General features: G+C 46.8%; 1 protein-coding gene across 1 annotated transcript; it reads right to left on the reverse strand.

Annotated features, from left to right (window-relative positions):
• Positions 1-286: 286 nt before the first annotated feature.
• On the reverse strand, positions 287-18770 carry LOC149328744 (uncharacterized). The gene is made up of 2 exons (XM_089559721.1): positions 18470-18770; positions 287-1653 (listed from the first exon to the last, which is right to left on the reverse strand). The coding sequence occupies exons 1-2, from the start codon at positions 18749-18751 to the stop codon at positions 490-492; spliced, it is 1446 nt and encodes a 481-aa protein (XP_089415847.1). The 5' UTR covers positions 18752-18770; the 3' UTR covers positions 287-489.
• Positions 18771-19399: the final 629 nt, after the last annotated feature.

The raw sequence follows: 19399 nt of genomic DNA on the forward strand, positions 1-19399 counted from the left end.
TACACAGTTTCAGGTAAGCCCATTGTTAGACCAAAGTTGCGAAACAAGGTCGTGTCCCTCTATAACGAAGCAACAACAACGAAATTAGAGCGGGGCCCTTTTGGCTTTGCATAACCAGGTCTCCCTGTAGACCTTAGTAGACAAAGGAATACCCGCCCAATTTCACACAGAAGCATAATAATAGTGATATACATATTAGTCATGCAGTACAGAGAGTTGCAATCATTATTATCATGAAAATTCTTCTTCGTGTATTGAACAACAGAATCCTCGCAACAATTGGAAAGTACGGTGAGGGTACTTTATTTCTGAACTAATGTACAGCAAAACAGGAAATACGCCCAGAAACAAACTCGTACGGAAACTGGCTGCAAAGCTTTAGCCAATACTGGTGATTTCACGCACACAACTCTGTCTCGAAAACTAATATTTTTAAGTTGCTTGAGTGTGACGATGCTCATATTACCTCAACTCACTTTCAGACTCATTTCATGGTAGAAGCTCGAACTTCAGTCGAAGCTGGTCGTCTTGCACGTAGCCGTCATGGATGAGATCTTGGATGGACAGCCATTTCGAAGAAATGAATGGATATTGTACATGTCCATTCCGCGGTCTTTGGCAACAAAGATCTGAGCCATCGGTACGCTGCCGTACTAGCACACGTGCTACGCCTCCCTTTGGATGCATGACAAGAAGTTTGAACCCCTTCTTGAACGGCCACTTAGCAACGTCGTCCATGACGCCTTTGTGCAGGATGAAGAGTGCACGCAGCTCTGTACTGTCATTCTTATTGCAAACAAAGAAACCGGGGGAGATACAGTAACCTCGGAGGTATACCGCCTCACTCCTATAAGCAGCCACATCTTGCTTCACTGTTATATCTGTTATCAGTTTTACATGTTGCATGACAAACTCGCATTCTGATGCCTGTAGGGGAGATGATGTGGGCACTACTTTGTCTACGCAGACCATTGCACTGTTACTTTCTGCCACTTGCTCCGTAGCCCTCGTGGAGTCGCCTGCAAGGTGACAGTCGTTGCCACGCTTTTCTCCAGCCACTTTTGCACACCTATCTTTCAGTAGTGTTTCCAGTGAACGTATATTGTTGGAAATGGTGCTGAGAGCATCACTGCTTGAAATGAAACGCTCCTTCGTTTCTTGGCTAACCGCTACCACTTCATCCGAATATTTTTTCAGGCAGTCACTTTGTTGAATCGTTCCTTGGGCCATATTTATCCCCACTGTGTCCTTCACGCTACTCATGCCTTGAGAGACTTCTCTCACTGCTTCGCGGCAGTTGTTCACCGCTTGACTGATTTCGTTCAGTCGGTCGCTGTTGGTGCTACTTTCAAAGAGCACCCGCTCCAGAAGTTGCTTCAGCTGACCGCCCTGCAGTTGCAAGGCTTTTCGGATGGATGTAAAAATTCCAGTCTCGTCCTCGCGGCTTGCACCCCCTTCGCTTTCGGATGCGGGAGACGTTGATGCAGTGCCACACTCCGACCTCCAGTGTGCACATATGTGGGAGCACAGAATTGTATTCGAACACTTTGGGCAGCCAATAGAGTGGTGTCGACATTCACGGTGGAAGTGCTGCAGGATTTTGGATGCAGGAAGCACTGCTCCACACCCGCTTTCTTCGTTCCAACACTTCACCTGCGAGAGTAAAAGAAAGGAGAATTTTCAGAGCCATCGTATTTAAGGATGTATGATCTCGGTTGTCGTGATGGTCTTTTAAAATTTAGGCATCTAGTATAACCGATACAAAGGGCCACTAAGGCATTTTTAACTGACCGTCAGGAAGAGTGCTTAGTTTAAATTCCCATAAAACACATTCATATTTTAGGGTTTTTGCTGAAACTGTAGGATTATCTCTATTGCTCAGCGAGATCTGCTAATGAGAAAGCTTGCGCCGCCGGACTACGCGTGATTCAGCCTGAGATAATGTCTTTACAACCAGCACCTTCCTCTCGCTAGATTCATGGTCCTGAGTCTAGAGAAACGCCTAATTTCATCACGGGACCACAGTTTTCAAGCCCCACAAGCATCACTTTGGGGAACATTCATCTTCATCAAATCGGACGCGCAGTCGGGAGATGATTCCGGAAGTTTTGAAAGATAAATGTGACGTGAGAACCTACAAACCATGAAAAAAATATGTGAGCAAAGAGGAAACAAGGGCATCAGTTTAAGAACAAAAATTCGCAGCGATTACGCTAGCTCTCGCTTAATGTCTAAATCAGCACTTCAAGCCTAAGCGTATCGTTCCATCATCTGTAAGTCTGGTTGAAACAATTACGATAAAACTACAAGGAATGTCTTGCAGAATACAGTCGCAGAAACAGATTTTTAGCATAATGCGTTTTATGACTTTTGCACACCATAAGTAGAGTGCTGAAGGCAAAGAAATATTCCTTTTGCGCAAGCATCATACCCAAGGCTTGCAGCGCGCTGATGTCAGTGACGCACTGAGAAAAAATGGCATATGGTGAGGTAACCGGCTGTTAGGCCGTTGACTAGCGCTAACTAGATCACATTGTATATTGAAAGTGCAGGATTATTTTAAGCGCACATTGACACACCTATGTGTGTGGTGACCGTGTTTGTGCTTTACGAGTGCCGAAAGGACTGCTCTACGGTGTGAAAGTAGTTTTGGAAGAAACTGGACCATGTTCGAGTGTGGCGCGTTAGTGGTGCGCGCCCCGAGGGTGTTCTTATTTTGTACGACTTGTGGGGTTTGTGCATGGTTCTGACTTCCGTCGTCCATGTAGCATTCAGGAACTAACGTTCTAGCCCGGACGCATTTATATATGAGGCATCCGAAACGCGATTTATGTACTCGATCACCTCAGACAGCTTTTTCACTAATCTTAGAACCGCTGCTACTGCGCAGACGCCCAACATGACGCTGTTTACAGCCACCCTCCCCCTCGCCATAGCATCTTTGTCATGAGAGAAGACGGCTAAGTTTGCGCGACATACGTGGACATGGCCGCATTGAAGGTTTCTAACATGATTATGTGGTAGTGGAGCACGGCGCATTCGGCGCATTTCTGAAAAAGAAAAAAACCAGCGCCGCGCCGAAGCGATCTCGCCAGCGCGCTCTATTCGAACAGGGAAGAAGGAAAACCCGGAGAGCACCCAGCATTTTGTGTGTTGCTGCCCTCGCCCCCATAGATTCGTCTAGAATATCGGGCTAGTTTCTACTTCATGATGACGGAGAGCGCTTAGCCTTGAGTGTGCTAAATGATGCCCTCTCTCTCTTCGCTCATGTGCCAGAGGCGGCGCAACACAAGAAAGATCTCGAAGAATCTCGAAACCAGTGTCCGCGCCTGACAAATGGGGACGCGCGCCCGGCGCGAAAGAGAGAAGGAAATGGCACAGCTGGTGCTATGTGTATGTGCGTTCCTGCTTTGGCGCGGAGAACGAACAGACGTGGAGCTTGCCTATATATGAAGGGCGTTCACCGCTGTCTCTGAACACGAGCCGCCGTTTAAGCTTCAGAGAAGCGCGCCCGTTCAACTCCCGGGACAGTACCACTCGCCCAGCCACTGTCCAACGAGGCAACGCGCTAGTCAGCGGGACAGCACCGTCATGAACCTCTGTTCATCGGGCTGTCGGTGTGCCTGGTGAACAAATTGTGCTTTGTTTGTTTGCCTTTATCTTTTGGTTAGTCCACTTGAAGTGCAATAATTCTTTTGCATTCTAATCTTTCTCTAGTGTAACTTGTACGAATTACATAGGTTTGCTAGTCATTTTGTGTGTGCTCGTACGAGTGATTGTGAAATCCTCTGTATCTTCTCTTTTCTGCATAAAGTTTGTTTTCTTTCTGAACCTTTGATGTGTGGTATGCGATTTTTGCAAGCTTCACGGAAACGAAATGCACAAGGACCATGTTGCCCCGGTTAGCGCCCGTCCTGCGGGCACCCTTTCCAAACAGGCGAACTCCACAGATACGTTTGCGAGCGCTAGATGACCTATATAGAAAGATTTCGATCTTGGAAATTTTGAGAGACTAAGCGCACAACATAGCCGCATGAACAAACTGTCACCTCGTGCTTTCAGTTGCTGCGCAGTGTGTTGAGACCCCATTGCTCGTAAGTTAAGTTGTGAGGTCATTAATAAAAGGCGCGGCCGGGGACGAATTATAAACGGGATAAAAAACGACTTACGCTCCTAAATGCCGCTACTGTTGTGTAGTGCGCAGCCATGCGAGCGGACGACGCTTACCGTCAGTCGGCGTACTACACGCCTTCTTAATGTTGAGCTTCGCTCGAAGTAGCGCGGTTTTTGTGGACGATGTTCGGTATAAAGGAATGGCGTTACGGCTGCTGGGCTGGGTAGTTGTCACTTCATCGCTGTCCATGCGAGACATTCACTAAAAGTGATTCCGCAGGCTTAGAGTGAAGCTGATTACTTACAACAAATGAGACTTGGAGCATTTTCATGTCTGCATGCCGAGCTTCGAGCGTACCACAATTTTATATGTAAGACTGATTTAATTGTGACCTTCGGGTAGTATGAACGCGTTGCCATGCATACGTTATAACAATTATTTTAGTTTACAGTACCGTGGAACCCTTCAAAACGATTGCACGCCATCTTGTGAAGGCTGCTTGATGCATGGTATTGCTACCATGATAATCCACATTAGTGTATCTATTTATTTTTGCCGCTTTTTTATGTTAAACAAACCGGTAGAAAATATTTTGGGCTTCTTAAGCTTTGTGAACAGGTTGTAAACAACTGCGCACGATGTGTATGTGAGCGTTTTTTGTGGTGTCTGCGTGCAAGTACACAATACGTACAACAACCTGTGCTGCCGCAGGAGCATTAAGCCTTGCCATTTGAGATAATGACATTAAAACATCAATAAGGAAAGCCTTCAGAGGATGCAAAGACTAGCATTCAGGCGATCAATCCGCTGGCTCGAAGAGGCGGAGCGCTCAGCAGGTCTCAGCTGCATGAAGCCCGATCACAATTTCACGCCTCAAGGGATCAAATTAGGGTTCTCGCACATCCTTCGAAGCTTTCGCCAATCCGTAGTGTCATCTTCCCACTATTTTACAACCGTACCAGACGAAATATTGTCTGTAGGAACAGATCCATCAGACACAGCAGCTGTCGCGACGAGGCGCGCGCCGAGCTGTCAGGAGGCGTGTAGTGGCGGCGTGATCACGTGATTAAAGACGGCAGCCCCCATGATACGGTGCTGTAAAGCGGCTGTTGTAAGATTGCCGGAGCCCTCTCCCGTGCTTGGGCTCCACTCTCGGGCCTATTGCACAGCGTCACTCTGACTGAATACGTGGAGGCTCAGTGCTGCTTCTCCCGACAGCTGGTGTCAACACTGGATGGGGTCGTGAGCACTTTAAGTACGACGGTCGCAGGGTGGGCCTCATTACAGCGGCACGGACGTCCAAGCAATTCGCGCCATGTTGAATGCGGCGCGCTTTTCTCAAAAGGATACTAAAGCAGAATACTAGCTTCACGTGATAGAAAATTAATTTTTTTTTTGAAAACGAGGGCTTAATCAGCCAAAAAATTGTGTAGGAGTAAAGCAAAGTACAGCCTTTGTCAAAAGTAACTAGGCTGCATAGTTTGCTTCTAGCTCGTACAATGGAGCCCTTACAGCTTCCCTGAAACTGAAATGGCCGTTAAAGGTAAGGACTGGGAGTCTTCTTACCTTCCAACACGTTTTCATCTTTAGGAAAGCCACAAGGGCTCCACTATGCAAGCTAGAAGCAAACCATGCAGCCTGGTTACTTTTGACAAAGACTGTACATGTAGCTCCACCCCATGATGATTCGTACAATAGTAGAGCGTTACGTAATTATACGTGTTCTCAGCAATTCCTATACGCAATCATTAGGGACCTTATGTCAGTATTATATGAAAGCAGCGGTGTGAGCGTATGGCCAAGAATGAGAAGAGTTTCGTAAGAAAAACGGTGCAAAACAGGCGACGGAGAAAAAAACTGTACGCAAAAAGGAGAGCTGAATCTTTCGTCTCACATTCTGTGGACTGAGGTTGCTTGGAGCGTCGGCAGCAGCATGTGAAGAAGCGCAAGCTCTCAACTGTATTCGTTCTGCATTGTGCTTTCTAAGTGGCCGGTGAAACGCTATCGCTCTTAGTTAAGCTGTCAGATCAGCTACTTTGTGCAGGCTGCACGCGTTATTGAACTGCAGGGTTTTTTTTTATTAGTATGCTCCGACGCACACAGACGCAAGCATGCATGTCATCGACGTGTTAAGCCCGTGGCGAGCGCGTGCTATTCCATGCTTTGCGCTCAGTGGTAAGGCGAATATGCACGGAGATATGCTGAAAATTACCTCAGAAGTACCACATGCATGCAACATCAATTCGAATCAATAAATAGTTTCCCAACACGGGCCATATGCATAAGGCGGAGAAATCGCCAACCTGTCACTTATACGCAAGCACCAGAACAAAACGAACCCTCGCTTCCAAGGGATGGAATCACAGGAGGAGCAGCTCAGAGGCGCATCTACAGCTTGGCATCATGGGCTGGGCCTTGAAGGTCGCAGCGGCCCAACAGTGTCCAGTCATACAGAGCGGCCCGAGGGCCCGTCGACATCCTGTTCAACTCCCCTGCCTCTTCAACCACCCTAACCTGATCCACTGAAGTGGGTCTAATATAAAGTTATTGCCAACAAACCATATGCATCTAATACGTGAGGCGCCGGCTCGTAAGACAGGACTTAAGCTCCTCACATTCTAATGAGCATGTTATAGGGTGAAGCTGTGGCATACAGATGTTATTTTAAGTTAAACTGGTATTAACGGCACGTGCGTTTCCTCGAGAAAAGCGTTTAACGAACTGAAGCATATTCGTAAGGAATACGCGTATTTCGTGCTGACAGCTGCAGCCAACAGGCGGCAGACTGCAGTTGGGCGCAACATAACGTGGTTCTTTAAGCCTTACAGCCGACAGGAAGCGATTCACGAACGTGGAAATCGCAAAAACGACAGCACAGTCAATCGTAAGAGATGTCTGCGATGACACTTGCTGCGTATTAGAGAACAAATGTGCGATAATTGGCAGCACAGTGAGCCGTTTCATTTGAAATACGCTTTACATTTTGCACTGTGTTGTGGTTTCAATTATTACGTTAGAGCGTGAATGCTGCTCGCAGGCTTTTAGGATACTTCACAGCATACCTGTACACTTCATGACAGCGACGGCACACAGCACACCGAAAACCACACGCTCGCGTTACCGTCGCCAAGTTGTACATGCGTGAGCGCAATCATCAGTTTGTTTACAGTCTGAGGCTGCCCTCGTTAACTTTACGTTGTTTGTTTGGCATACACGGAGCCTACATTTGCCCTTCCCGCGCTTTGCAACGAGACGCAGGCGGACGCAATGGAGCTGGGAGCCTTCTCTACACTATAGAACCCACCATTTGGTGCTGGTGGGGCAGAGTTGGACGGCTGAGGCGGCCTGAACTTGCACGTGGCCACCGTGAGGGCGAGCTCAATAGGTCATGGAACCCGTGGGCTGACTTCGGTATCTTGCCGAGTTTTCAGTCGTTGAAAGTTGCGCCCCTGATGGGTTGCAGAGCTTCGTTGCAAATGCGTTGTAGCAAGGAGGTCCCTGAATATCATTTTTCGCATTTCGTTTGAATGAGAGATGCATTCCGAACATTCATTTGTGATTTTCTGAGGTATATTTCCACTATTCGGGGCAAAAAAAAAACATGCCAATAACGTTTCTGAGGAATAATGTATCCTCTATGCAGGGCTTGATATTTCCCTATAGTGTCACTTAAGCTTGGCATGGCTGCGACACTCTCGCAGCCATGCCAAGCTTAAGTGTCGCAGCGAGACCGTTTTTTCTTGTGTCCATGCCATGTAAACGGCTCACTTCGCTAAAGATTTGCAGCAGGAAGGCTGCGCCATGAGGGACTAGATTGAAACCCGACTGCTTCTAGAAATGAATGCACCCGTAAGTCACGTCGCACCCGGAAATCACGTCGCGGTGAAGCGAGGGTGGAGACCCTGGGTTGCATTAAGAAAAATTCACTCGGACACCTAATTTCACTGCGTGCTGATAATGCGACGGAATTAGCAGTTGTTGAATCCTCTGCAGAAAGCGACAACACATCCGGTCTGGGGATGTAACGACACCATTTTCCTTGCTACGTTCCAATCAGCTGACATGATGTCACTAGCCTGGAACATAACAACCATAGAGAAAATTAAAACGCCCCAACTGCATTCACAAAAGAATAAAACAGGCTGGTTCCTCCGCCTTGCCCATTTTCAACTAAACCGGCGCCGTTATTAAGCTATAGCGAACAGAGCTGAAAGCAACATGTGGGCAAGCAAACCCCTTCAGAGCATTTGTGCCGAAAACAGGAAAGCGCACCTCAAGTAGGTTTAGGCTTCGAAATATAAGTGCGCGATTTTTAAAAATAAAATTCAAATTAACCTGTGCTGACGAAACACAGGAGGACAAGATGCACAGGCTGACAATGACGGTTACCAACTGCCGGCTCCCTTTTTTGTGCATACAGAGATGGTGTAACTTGCAGGCGGAAATGTTCGCGTGACAACATAGCTAGCTTAACATGACACGAGGCTGATTAAAAGATCAGGACATGGTCGACACCTTCCTTTCAGATGTTCTCTTTTTTAACCAGTCTTTGCTAGGGAGCCAGACTTTTTACTGGTCCTCTCGGAAAAAATAAAAAAAGAAACATAAAAGAAACAGAGAGGGTGCCCGGACCACCAAAGCTCTGCCAGGCTTAACGCCAATTCAAGAAAAATGAAGAAAGCCACGGCACGGATCGCTTGAGTTCAGTAAAAACAATCGTTTTCAGACTTCTCCGATGTCATCTTAGCGAGGTTGTTATAGCAATTCGCCCCCCTATAACTATAACACACTACGTCAGTTCTCCGGCGCTCCTTAAACAGATTTCTAACCTTGCAAATTTTAAAGCGATAGAGTGAAAAATCTCACTGGGCGGTACACCCACCATACGCGTCGTTGTGAGTGGAGATTACTGATTGGTCGAGAACGTAGAGGGGTAGAAAAACAGTTTCCCAGAAAAGACAAAAAGGCTGTCAAGCGGAATCGAGCCACTGTCCTATGTGCATGGAGCCGAGTGTACTAAATCTACGTTGGTTGAGCGGGATAGATGCAGGCATTGTACAAGCGCGTCACACAGCAGAGTAGACAAGTTGCATTACGGGAGCAGTTAGTTAATTATGACTACTAATCAGCATTACGAATTAGAGTACGGGTGATGGGGAGGTCGTCAAGCCGATCACCCAGATTTTTCTCCTTACCTCCCTCATCACTATGATGGAAAACAAAGGTATTATTATTATTATTATTTGTATTAGTATTAATAATAATAATTTGTGTATTATAAAGCAGCATTTGACGGCAACAACCGTGCCAATGTCAACAAAATGGTGCGCCAGTGGACCGTAAAGCGACTGTAGGCACCCTATTATGCCACAACGTCATACTCTCATGGGCAAATATTTGTCCGTCATGTTTTTATTTCGATATATCTGAAAATACCACCCAATAATTCAAAAGAACAAGGTTTTATTTTTAAAGGGGTTCTGAAAGCGGGTGTCAATAAAGGTGCGGTATTCTTGGGAAGGAAAAGGAGGCCGCTACGCTAATATCCTTGAGCAAGAATTTTTTAATGCGTTTTGTAGAAGCTGAGTGTTCTGCAGTAAAAATTTTAATTTTGTTGTCTTCGCGCCTTTCCTGTCCTCTTGGCATTATTGGCACGTCAAAAATTGAGCGCTCTTCCGCCGGCCGTACTTAGTCTGGCCAACCGCCGGATGCCTATGTGCGCGGCAGTTCCCCGGCGGACGGAACTTCCCGACATGCCGTAGTGACGCTGCTAGCATTTAGTGGCTATTACCGCTCCGTGACGTCTAAAAGAATCTAATAGTCATTTCTTAACAGCGTTATGAAGGAGAGTGAGATGGAGGAGGGGGGGGGGGGGGGGGGGGGCATTAAAAACTAGTCAGAAAGGGCGAGTCAGATTTTGCCTGCAATTGTTTGTTTCCTGCCACGTGTAGAAGTGTAGTGAGAGAGAGAGATAAGTTTAATGAAAAGAACCCGAAGAGATTGGCCGGAAAGATAAAAATTTAGCCTGTTACTCGCCATTCGGCAAGAGGAAGAGAAGAAGGTCATGATGGGTGACGATGTAGTGAGTTGGATATCAGAATATCTTCAGTCACATATCAGGTAATCACAACCATGTGTGGAAGTGTATTATTTAGCTCAGGTGTTAATGACAAGAAAACCAGGCGATTGAGCGAGTGTATGTATTACATGAAGAGAGGGTCTAGAGCCCTTTTAAAATCTGGCCGCGCTGATAAAGCCTATTGCTGTGCTCACGAGAGGATGAAGAAGGGATGACATGAAAATGAGGCGCGATCAATGGGTCTGGTGCGGCGGAAATATGATAATGTTTGCACCGCTCGAGCAACTTTAGTTATTGATGAGGCCGTCTTCTTCATCTTTCCATGTCCCGGGTCATCCTTAGTTATCGTTCTTTCTCCCACCAACTGATTATATTTATCTTGATGTAGAAGGGTTTTATAGCGCAAAGAAGGACACGGCCAAGAGAGACGAAACGCAGACACAAGCGCTAACGATGTGACTCAGTAGAAGGTCAGAGATGCAAGAAGATGAAGAAACACCGAAAGAAGGGTTCACTGCATAAGAAATGAACTTCATAAGCAATAGCTGAACTGCCAAATCGCCCAACAGAAAGTTTTAATGATTCTATTTGCGGTTCCATATTCTTCATTCAACAGTCTACTTCAATTTGACACCATTCTGGGCAGTCAATCGTTATCATTGTAAGTTTTGCTGAGTCATTTCGAATTACCTTTCTCCCTCCTCTCTCTGACCAGTGGCGATAGGGAGTTCCTTCTCTACGCCTGCCGACCATGCTTTAGCTATTCCTAACAGTCCTACCGACCGTAATCGTGCCACCTGTCACAGTTGTTAGGTGGAGGATTGACGCGGCAACCTACACTGGACACTTCTTCCCTTTTTTGACCCAGCTAATGCAGTGGAATTAAAAAAGCGAAATACGCAAGAACATCCTTTTGGAAATCATCGGAAGGCTGTATTCTCCGCGTATTGCTTGGAAGAAGATGTAATTAACACCAAGAGAATGGCGTGACAACTGATTCAAACTCAGTTCGAACCTTCGTCGCAGATTAAGTTCGGACCTTAAATGAATAAAGAAGAAAGGAGGACGAAGGATGAGGTACGAACTGGAGTTGAAAAGGCTATGAAGGCCGTCGCTGGCGATAAAAGGCTACCGTAGCTTGGCCTAGAATGTATGCACTAAACAATGTACTCGATATCTGAAGCGATGAGCGCTACAAGCCTATACAATGAATTAGCGCTTCAAAGAACTTTAGGGGGCCTTGAGATAACGTTCGCTATCTCCCCGTGTACCCTTCTCTCACGGTACCTTCAGCTGGATACTTGTAAGTCTCACCGTGCGATAAACGCTTAACACTGTACTCTCCTCCCCCGTCCTTTTCCCTATGTATCCTGCTCCGATTTTCCCACCACAGTTGCCCATGTACTTAAGACAACCTCCTATACGCTACCACAAACTTGGCCAACTTGGCTAGAGCTAGGTCGCCTAGAGTACCAGTTCCTTCATTTCCTTCAGGCTGCGCATATTCTGCCGCTTATTTTGTCGTCGTTAACGTTCTCCGAAGCGCTGCCATGCGAATACGAAGAAATATACAGAGCTTATACAGCAATTTCTTAAATCTAGAAAAACTTATCCACATCTGGCAGTCCAGCTTGATATTACCACTTGCCGAGGAAGAGCCCGATCATATAAACAACTCGAAAGGATGAGAACTGGCTACCCGAGGTTATACAGAGCAACAATTAAGTTATAAATTATTCTCATTAACTTCCTGTAGCGACACATGGACTATGAGAGACGCCGCAGTTGAGTGAGCCGGATTACTTCAGACCACTTGATATTCGTTCACGCGCAGACACCTGACACAACCCTGACGTTTTTCGGCTTCGCTTCCATCCAGATATCGGTTACTCTATTTGCATACAAATACCCTTGCATCAGCGGCTGAAGGTGAGAGCTGTTGAGCCATCGTTGTGGCCGCATCAACCAAGGAACATGGGAGCGATGTTAGTCTAATACGGTTGAGACAATCACCGAAAGCACAAGATAACGAAGTAAACACTGAGTAGCATTTTTCCGAACCGAAAACGTGCTCGTAGATCAAGCAGAGTGAACAATGGCGTCAAGCTCGTGATAATACCAGTGAACCTTGCCCTCGGCAACATCTTATCACGCGATGAACGTCAACCGCACAGCCCAGCGCACAGCCCGAGATACCCGCCTCCTACTCAAAATCTGACCGTTATTCCGCTCTTGAACGAAGAAATCGGCAGCCATTGAACGCCGTGCCTGACACATTTCGCTCTCTTAACGCACAAGCCGTGCTTATTAGTGCTGGGTGCCAGACATTTTCTAGCAGTAGATATGAGCCCACTGTCACATCGATCGGCTGTGGGAGACTGTCAGGATTTCGCATTCAGGCTGATTGCTGCAATAAATATAAACAGGGGCGCTATGCCGGAAGGCCAGAGTTTGGCGCTCGCCCGAGTTTCATCCGAGTTTGCGATGACGGCAGTCAGTGAACGAAGATAGCGCGGAACGTGCGCAGGCAGCGGACAATAAAATGTAGAGATAAAGCCACGTAAAGGCGATACAAGCGCACCCTGCGCGCCCGTTTCACACTTCAAACACAATACACTGCGCAATACCAGGCCGCAGCGCTACCTGAAGTTATCAGCGCCATGTCAGCAATCGCGAAATCGTGACTTCTCTCCTATCTATCTGCACACTCACCGCTAGCTGTTTGACACGCCTTTTCGGGGGCGTCAAAGGCGTGTCTTCTCTTTCAGGCTCCATCTGTCTCTCCATTTCCGAAGACGAACAGTGCGCACTAGGTGCACTCTTGTATCAATCCTTTCTCTTCTCTCGAATACGTTAAAAGGCAACAGATAATATTACGAACATTTTGTTCATTTCCAAATTTATTTTAAAATCTGAATCCAATGAAGCGTTGTTGAAAAGTATAGCTTTAGGAAATTAACAAAGATTTGACAGTTTCTGCCGCTAGTGGCGATACTGAGACCATTGCTTGCAGCGTGGCTTGCATACGAACTAGAGCGGCAGCCGGCCGTGCCGCAAACGAGAGCTCCTGCGCTGACACGCCGCCGGTAGCGCTGCCTTCGACTGGAAAGACTGGGCAACTGCTAGACGCTGAATCTGACTTATTTTTCGGCCATTGCGATAATATGTTTTATTGTGTCGTATATCAAAATATAACAGTCATGCATCTTCTGGCTTGCATAATACACAACAACAAAAAACTGGACTGCATTGCACCCCCCCCCCCCCCCCCCCCTCGCGTCACTGCTGCTCTCTGCAGTGACCTCAGGTGGAGTTCTCCGCTGCTACGGCCGCTGCCGCACCCCGCTGTGGCCAACCATTGCTTTTAGTACGCTCTTGGCGAATCTCAGCGGTAGAAATTGGCCGTGCGAGCGGCTGTGATGCGGTGTGAGAAAAAAATTGCTGTTTGGCTGTATTCAATGATTCATTACGTATGCCTGTTGTGTGTGACGCCTCTTTAGTGCGCTGCGGATGCGAAGAGCATGCTACCCTGCGACACAACTCATCCTATGTCATTAGACGCTGACTAAAAGCTCTGAAGGCGGTGGCGCGCGTATCTGCGTAGTATTTGTTTACATCGTGCACTTCAAGGTTTTGCGGACTGGTTTTGTCACTAACGTCGATCGCCGTTGTATACCGCAGTGACATCGCAATAATATCGTTCGGGCAGATGAGGGATCCTGTTTGTAATAATGGAATCGGACTTATAACAGAGAAAGGTGTTACGGTTGTGAATACGCAGTGCTTGCGTGCTGGAAATTACTCTTTATTGCACTGGGTCTAGAACAGCGACCGTTTGTCGATCCCGGATGTGTTTGACCCATTGATGCTGAGCTTTATCACCGATGAAAGCACGGCCAAGCCAAACACCTGTGGTGCCATGTTGTTGTAGTAGGACGTGCTCCCAGCACCGTTTCGTCATCGCGGTCCGTGTTTGACGCCTTGCAAGCAGGTGTGACGCGCCGTCAGCGTTGTGCTGTGTCTTACGTGGTTGCAACAGGCTATAGTGTTGTGCAATCTTGGTATGCGAGCGAAGAAATCTGCGGCTGTCGCCACGTTGCGTGTCCTTCGCAGAGGTGCTTAGATTAATCAGCGATGACGTCCGTTTTGCCTGTTATATTTCGATGGTCAACATCGTCGATGTCTGTCAGCAATCAGCACAGCCGCGCAGCATACCTGTAGCCGGCAGGGATGTTGGCAGTGGCCCACCCAAGCGCGTACGCTTATAATTTATGTACGGCACGCCGGGGGCGTGAACAATGGTTTTGATTGACAGCTGAACTCGGAGCTAAACTCGTGAACGGTGAAGTGCCCCGAATTCATCTCGGGACTGTCATGGCGGCAGCAGCAGCAGCCTGGGTCATCGCTTCCTCTGACGGCAAATGTCAGTACGGCCGGATGGACCCGTTTACTGCCATGGCCGACGACGAATTCCAGCGCATTTTCGCCTCTCCAAAACATCGGTATGATGGTTGTGTAAAGAGTTAGGCGACGACCCACGCCTGCGGAGAGTGCGTACCGGGCCTGATTCGCTTTCGGTCGAACAGCATGTCCTCTGCCCCCTCCGGTTCTTCGCGACCGGGAGCTTCCAGGGGAGCGTCGGCGCAGACCGTTTTATTGGACGCCACCAAAGCACTGTGAGCCGCTGTGTGAAGGACGTCTCCGACGCGCTTATCGACGCTGCTGTGCAGAAGCGGTATGTTGCTTTCCCCACGACTGCGGCCGAGCGTGCGTATGTTAAGGAGCGTTTCCTTCTGCGCGGCGGCATCACAGACGTCGTGGGATGCGTCGACAGGACCTACATTGGCATAAAGGCCCCTTCGAAGTCCAGCTCTGACGTGGTGAAGGCCTACTATTTCACGAGGAAGGCACATTATGTATTGAACACAATGGTTGTAAGAATGCTGTTTTTGCTCTCATGCATGTCACGGTTAATGGAATGTTCTCCCATTTATTAGTGATAGTGGTCCGTGTACTGTGCAGTGTCAGTGGATGTTAAGGAACCCCATATGGTTGAAGTTATTGGCAGCCCGAGGAACTTGTCTGACTTCGAATTGATGTGTAATACATATGCTAATACCATGGCATGCCTCCTCGCTTGAGTTACTTTGGGATATTAAACCTCAAAAACCGCTTCCGTTTATCAGTAACTGAGCAGTTTTACACTCAGTGTAGATAATATTTTTTTACCTCATGTTTGCGCACGTAATAGGTGCATGGACTTTTCCACCTATTTCATGCATGCATTTTAATGGGTTTTTAAACGGTAGCATTTGTGTCACTTGGAAGATTGCATTGTTATGCAATATTCATAATCGTAAGTCGCAATAAATGTTTGACTTTGGCTGAAGTGGAAAAGCTCCTGCCGGAAGCACTGGCGTCTGTAAGCCAGGAAAACTTGCATAACTGTTGTGTTCATGTGGAGCAAGTTAAGGCTGAAGCATGGCAACGCGCTATGATTGTTGACGCTGAAATTGAACCGGTTGTCTTCAGCATTTCCGACTCGTGCAACTCCTCCTTTGGTGAGTCGAGCACCAATTCCAGTGATGAAGATTTGAGTGGCATCGAGGAACTTGTCTGACATCGAATTGATGTGTAATACATATGCTACCGAGGAAAGAGAGAGGACTCATCGGCTTGCTGTGATCACCTTTGTGCGTGTGTGGGTGGAAATGTGAAATATCTGTGTATGTGGGTTTGTGTGTCGATCAGTCTACCGAGGAAATTGTAACATTTCCATCAAATCATTGCATCATTGCAATTCGTTGCATCAAATTGTATTGGGCAGTAACTGGTAGTGTAGGTGTTGAGGTGGTCATGTTAATAGTGTCTGTAGAGAAGTAGAATTTGTAAGGGAGAGCAAATAGTTGTTTTCCAATTAGAATACGTATACTGGTACACGTCGTCAATGTGTGCAGTTTTTGGAAGTTTAATTGCAGAAAAATACGGTGGAGCTTAATGAAGCGTTGTGTGAATTATTCGGAAAGTATATGAAAATTTGAGAGTAAATTGGATTCATTTAAAATAAATTTGAACATATACTGTTTGATTTGTTTGACTAACTCAACAGAAATTTATTCAATTATGTTGTCCAAAAAGTTCGAACATTCACAAACCCCTAGGCATTGGCCTCATTTTGTGTGTGAGGGTTGAGAATGATATGTATGGGTTTCTGATCTTCATGTCCTGAAAAGGAATTCCTGGTTTGGTGCTGTCTTGCATTACCGTCAATCTCTGGTCGTTTTGACATGTTATGCAGTGCCTGTGTTGAGGCAGCCAGTACTGTATGTTTTGTCCTTAATTTTTCGGAGGTGTGAATGATTTCAAGCTGGCTCTTGCTCAGTGTAGTGTGAATTTGTTTCGAGTCACGTCTTTGTTAGTACATTGGTCAGGTTTTCGTTTTATCAAATAGTGTTGTTCGATGGCTCCACATTTTTTTTTTCAGTTTTGGAGCACTTGACTGATTGTGTGTTGGTGTAAATCCACTGCACGTGTCCTTTAATATGTGTGCACTGTGATCCATGCCACTGGCTGTTTCCAGAATAAACCATTTCTCGCAAACACTGCGGGGTCAGCATTCTTTATTGTCCTGTCTCATTTATTGTTTGCTCTTTTGAAAAATTTTTTCCTAGCGTTGTACAACTTTTTCTGCATTCTTACTTGACGCTCCCACAACTTGGAATTCTTTGTACCTGGCTGCATGAAAATCCTGCCTGAGCAGCTTCTGTTCTTCTAGGAGAGCAGGGAAATCGAGCCAAGCTGACTCTTGAGGCAGTACTATTTGCTGTCACTGTGGGAATCAATACTATGTTCACAATTTAACACTTAACACGAGAAAACAGGCCATATCGAGGTGGTGTATGCATGGTGTATGGTGTATGCGGTATGCATCAAATGAACAGATGCATCCTGTTCCTTTCAGAGCACGCAATAATATTCAAGCGATTCTGAACAAAACGAGTTTTCTCATTCAACTCACGCGAAATTCAACTTGCGATGAAAAAAAAATGTGGGAAAAAAAGTTTAACTATGCGGGATTCGAACCCACGCGCTCCCATTGCCTGTCGACCCTCCGGAGCGACGCGTTAGACCACACGGCCACAAAACAGCGCAGAGCGATACACCTCTCTTTATTTTATTTGCGGTATACTTCCGTAGCCTTCACAGCGTTGCTAGCCCTAGCGTTGCACATGATGTAGCGTTGGTAGCGTTCCCTCGCGGTACAAAGGAAAATTTAATAATGTATGAATCACTCTAAAGCGCTTTAAATCCAAATCTTGCGCACTATAAAATGCTTATAAAGGTGTACTAAGTGCATTATAAAATTCAACAAACCTCGTTTGTTGAATTGCACACGCAATGCACTTGGTGGAGCGACAGACAAATGAAAAGTGCACCGGCGGTTGGCTCACGTGACCCGTTCTTTGTAGACCGCCCAAGAAGACCATGAGGTGGCGCCGATGCGATGATAAAGCACGGAATATATCCAGATAACCCAATGAAGCTGGAGGCGTGACGAGGGTGGAATTTTGTCTTGCTACCATTAGTTCACTCATCTGAGGGCGTCGCCAGAACTCGGGAAGATTCCGAGTTTCAGCAAACTCGGGCCTTCCAGCATAGCGCGCCAGGACTATTTTCCCTAGCAGGTAAAATTAGCTCCCATCCTAGCTGCACGGAAACCCGACCGGTGTCCATTTCTAGCGTTTAGGTGTACATAACTGCGCTGCTCAATTAGGTTCAAAGCTTCGAAGAATTTATTTACATTTTTGGAAGCATTTCCTCCCAACTAGTTGTAATATTGGAAAGACTAAATTGTTTCATTCAGATATACGCGGCTGACCGTTAAAAAAGCTTGATTACGTCGCTGTTGGTATTTCCGAAAACAGGGTACATTACGACTGCGGTCGCTAGAGAAAGTGATCATTTTTGCAGTTGCAGCTTATCCCTCCTTTAGTTCGCCTGACTTGGCATGCACATTCGTTGCATTTTATTTAACTATGGATGGCGTTTCAACACAGTTAACCGCAAGTTATAGTTTTCTGCGTGGCGTTTCACCTGCAGGATCTTTTCGACCCGTACTAACCTTGACAATTCTGAGAGAACCAAAGAATGTGAAATGAAATTGCGCTTTATTCTAAGCACACAAGCAGCTCATACCCTGTTGCGCCAACCGGATGAAAAGCAAAAATTGGAATTAATTCGCGAAAGCCCCATTCTTCCCTTCGCAACCAACTCACCTCTCTCCTGAGTAGCTCCTCGGCGCAGAACTTTTTAAGGTAGACGTCGCCTTCCTCAAACTGGCAGCCATCGATAGGACAGACGAAGGCGCCGTCCTGCGCACACTGCTGGTAGCAAGATTCGCACAGTGTGTGCGTGCAAGGAAGCAGTGCGGTTTTAACACGAACCAGTCCACAGGCGCCGCACACCCTGTATGAAGGAATAGGCTTCACAAACTTCAAAGGCCTCCAGTCCAGTTCTGCGGAGAACCCTACGAGCTGATGCTGGTATGCAGGAGGCATCGCCCACCGCGCGCACTCAGTAAGCGGCGTAGTCTTCGAAATGGCGTTTCCAGACCTCAAGCGGGCGTTGTTATCGTCCCTTTCTCTTTTTTGCTTTTTTCATCGCCATGGCGACAATCGTGTAGATATCTCGTAGTACTCCTGTCCGTTGCTTGAAGATGTGAGCGCACGAGGCGAGAGTGAAGCGTTGTAGTGCATCAGCGAGTTTTTTCTCGGATCTATCTCTTCGAACTAAAATGCTGTATTGCGGCTTTTCGATACATACGATCCGTGAGAGAGAATCGCCTATAGTTCGCTTGGACTAAACTCTTCATGACCGATGTGAAAGCCGCCCTCGTAACAGGAACCGACGCGTTCTACTTTGGCCTTCGTGTGTGCCAATAAATCAAGGTACTTGGAAAGCATCAACCGCAGAGCTTCGGAGAAAAGCCTGCATAGAAAGGGCATACCAGGCAGAATCCAGTTACTCGTGTTGGCTGGAATGCTACGGAACACTTTGGATTCAAGATGTAGTCGCCTACGGCCAACGAAATGCGTTCACAATTGCTACAAGGGAATTGCGGCAACACAGAAATGCGGCAGGCTGCTTCAATAGCTCTAGCCTGTTTGTAACCTTAGCATAGACCAAAGTTACAGAAGAGCTAATAT

This window comes from Amblyomma mixtum, chromosome 9, assembly GCF_055824585.1.
Source record: "Amblyomma mixtum isolate Tamu chromosome 9, ASM5582458v1, whole genome shotgun sequence".
In the NCBI taxonomy this organism is placed as follows: domain Eukaryota; kingdom Metazoa; phylum Arthropoda; class Arachnida; order Ixodida; family Ixodidae; genus Amblyomma; species Amblyomma mixtum.

What these genes read in the sequence shown, in the direction of transcription:
- LOC149328744 (XM_089559721.1), bottom strand. Translation starts at nt 18,751, where the DNA reads ATGCCTCCTGCATACCAGCATCAGCTCGTAGGGTTCTCCGCAGAACTG. An exon ending in AGGAGCTACTCAGGAGAGAG is followed by an intron (nt 1,654 to 18,469) that starts GTGAGTTGGTTG and finishes TTACTCTCGCAG; the next exon opens with GTGAAGTGTTGGAACGAAGA.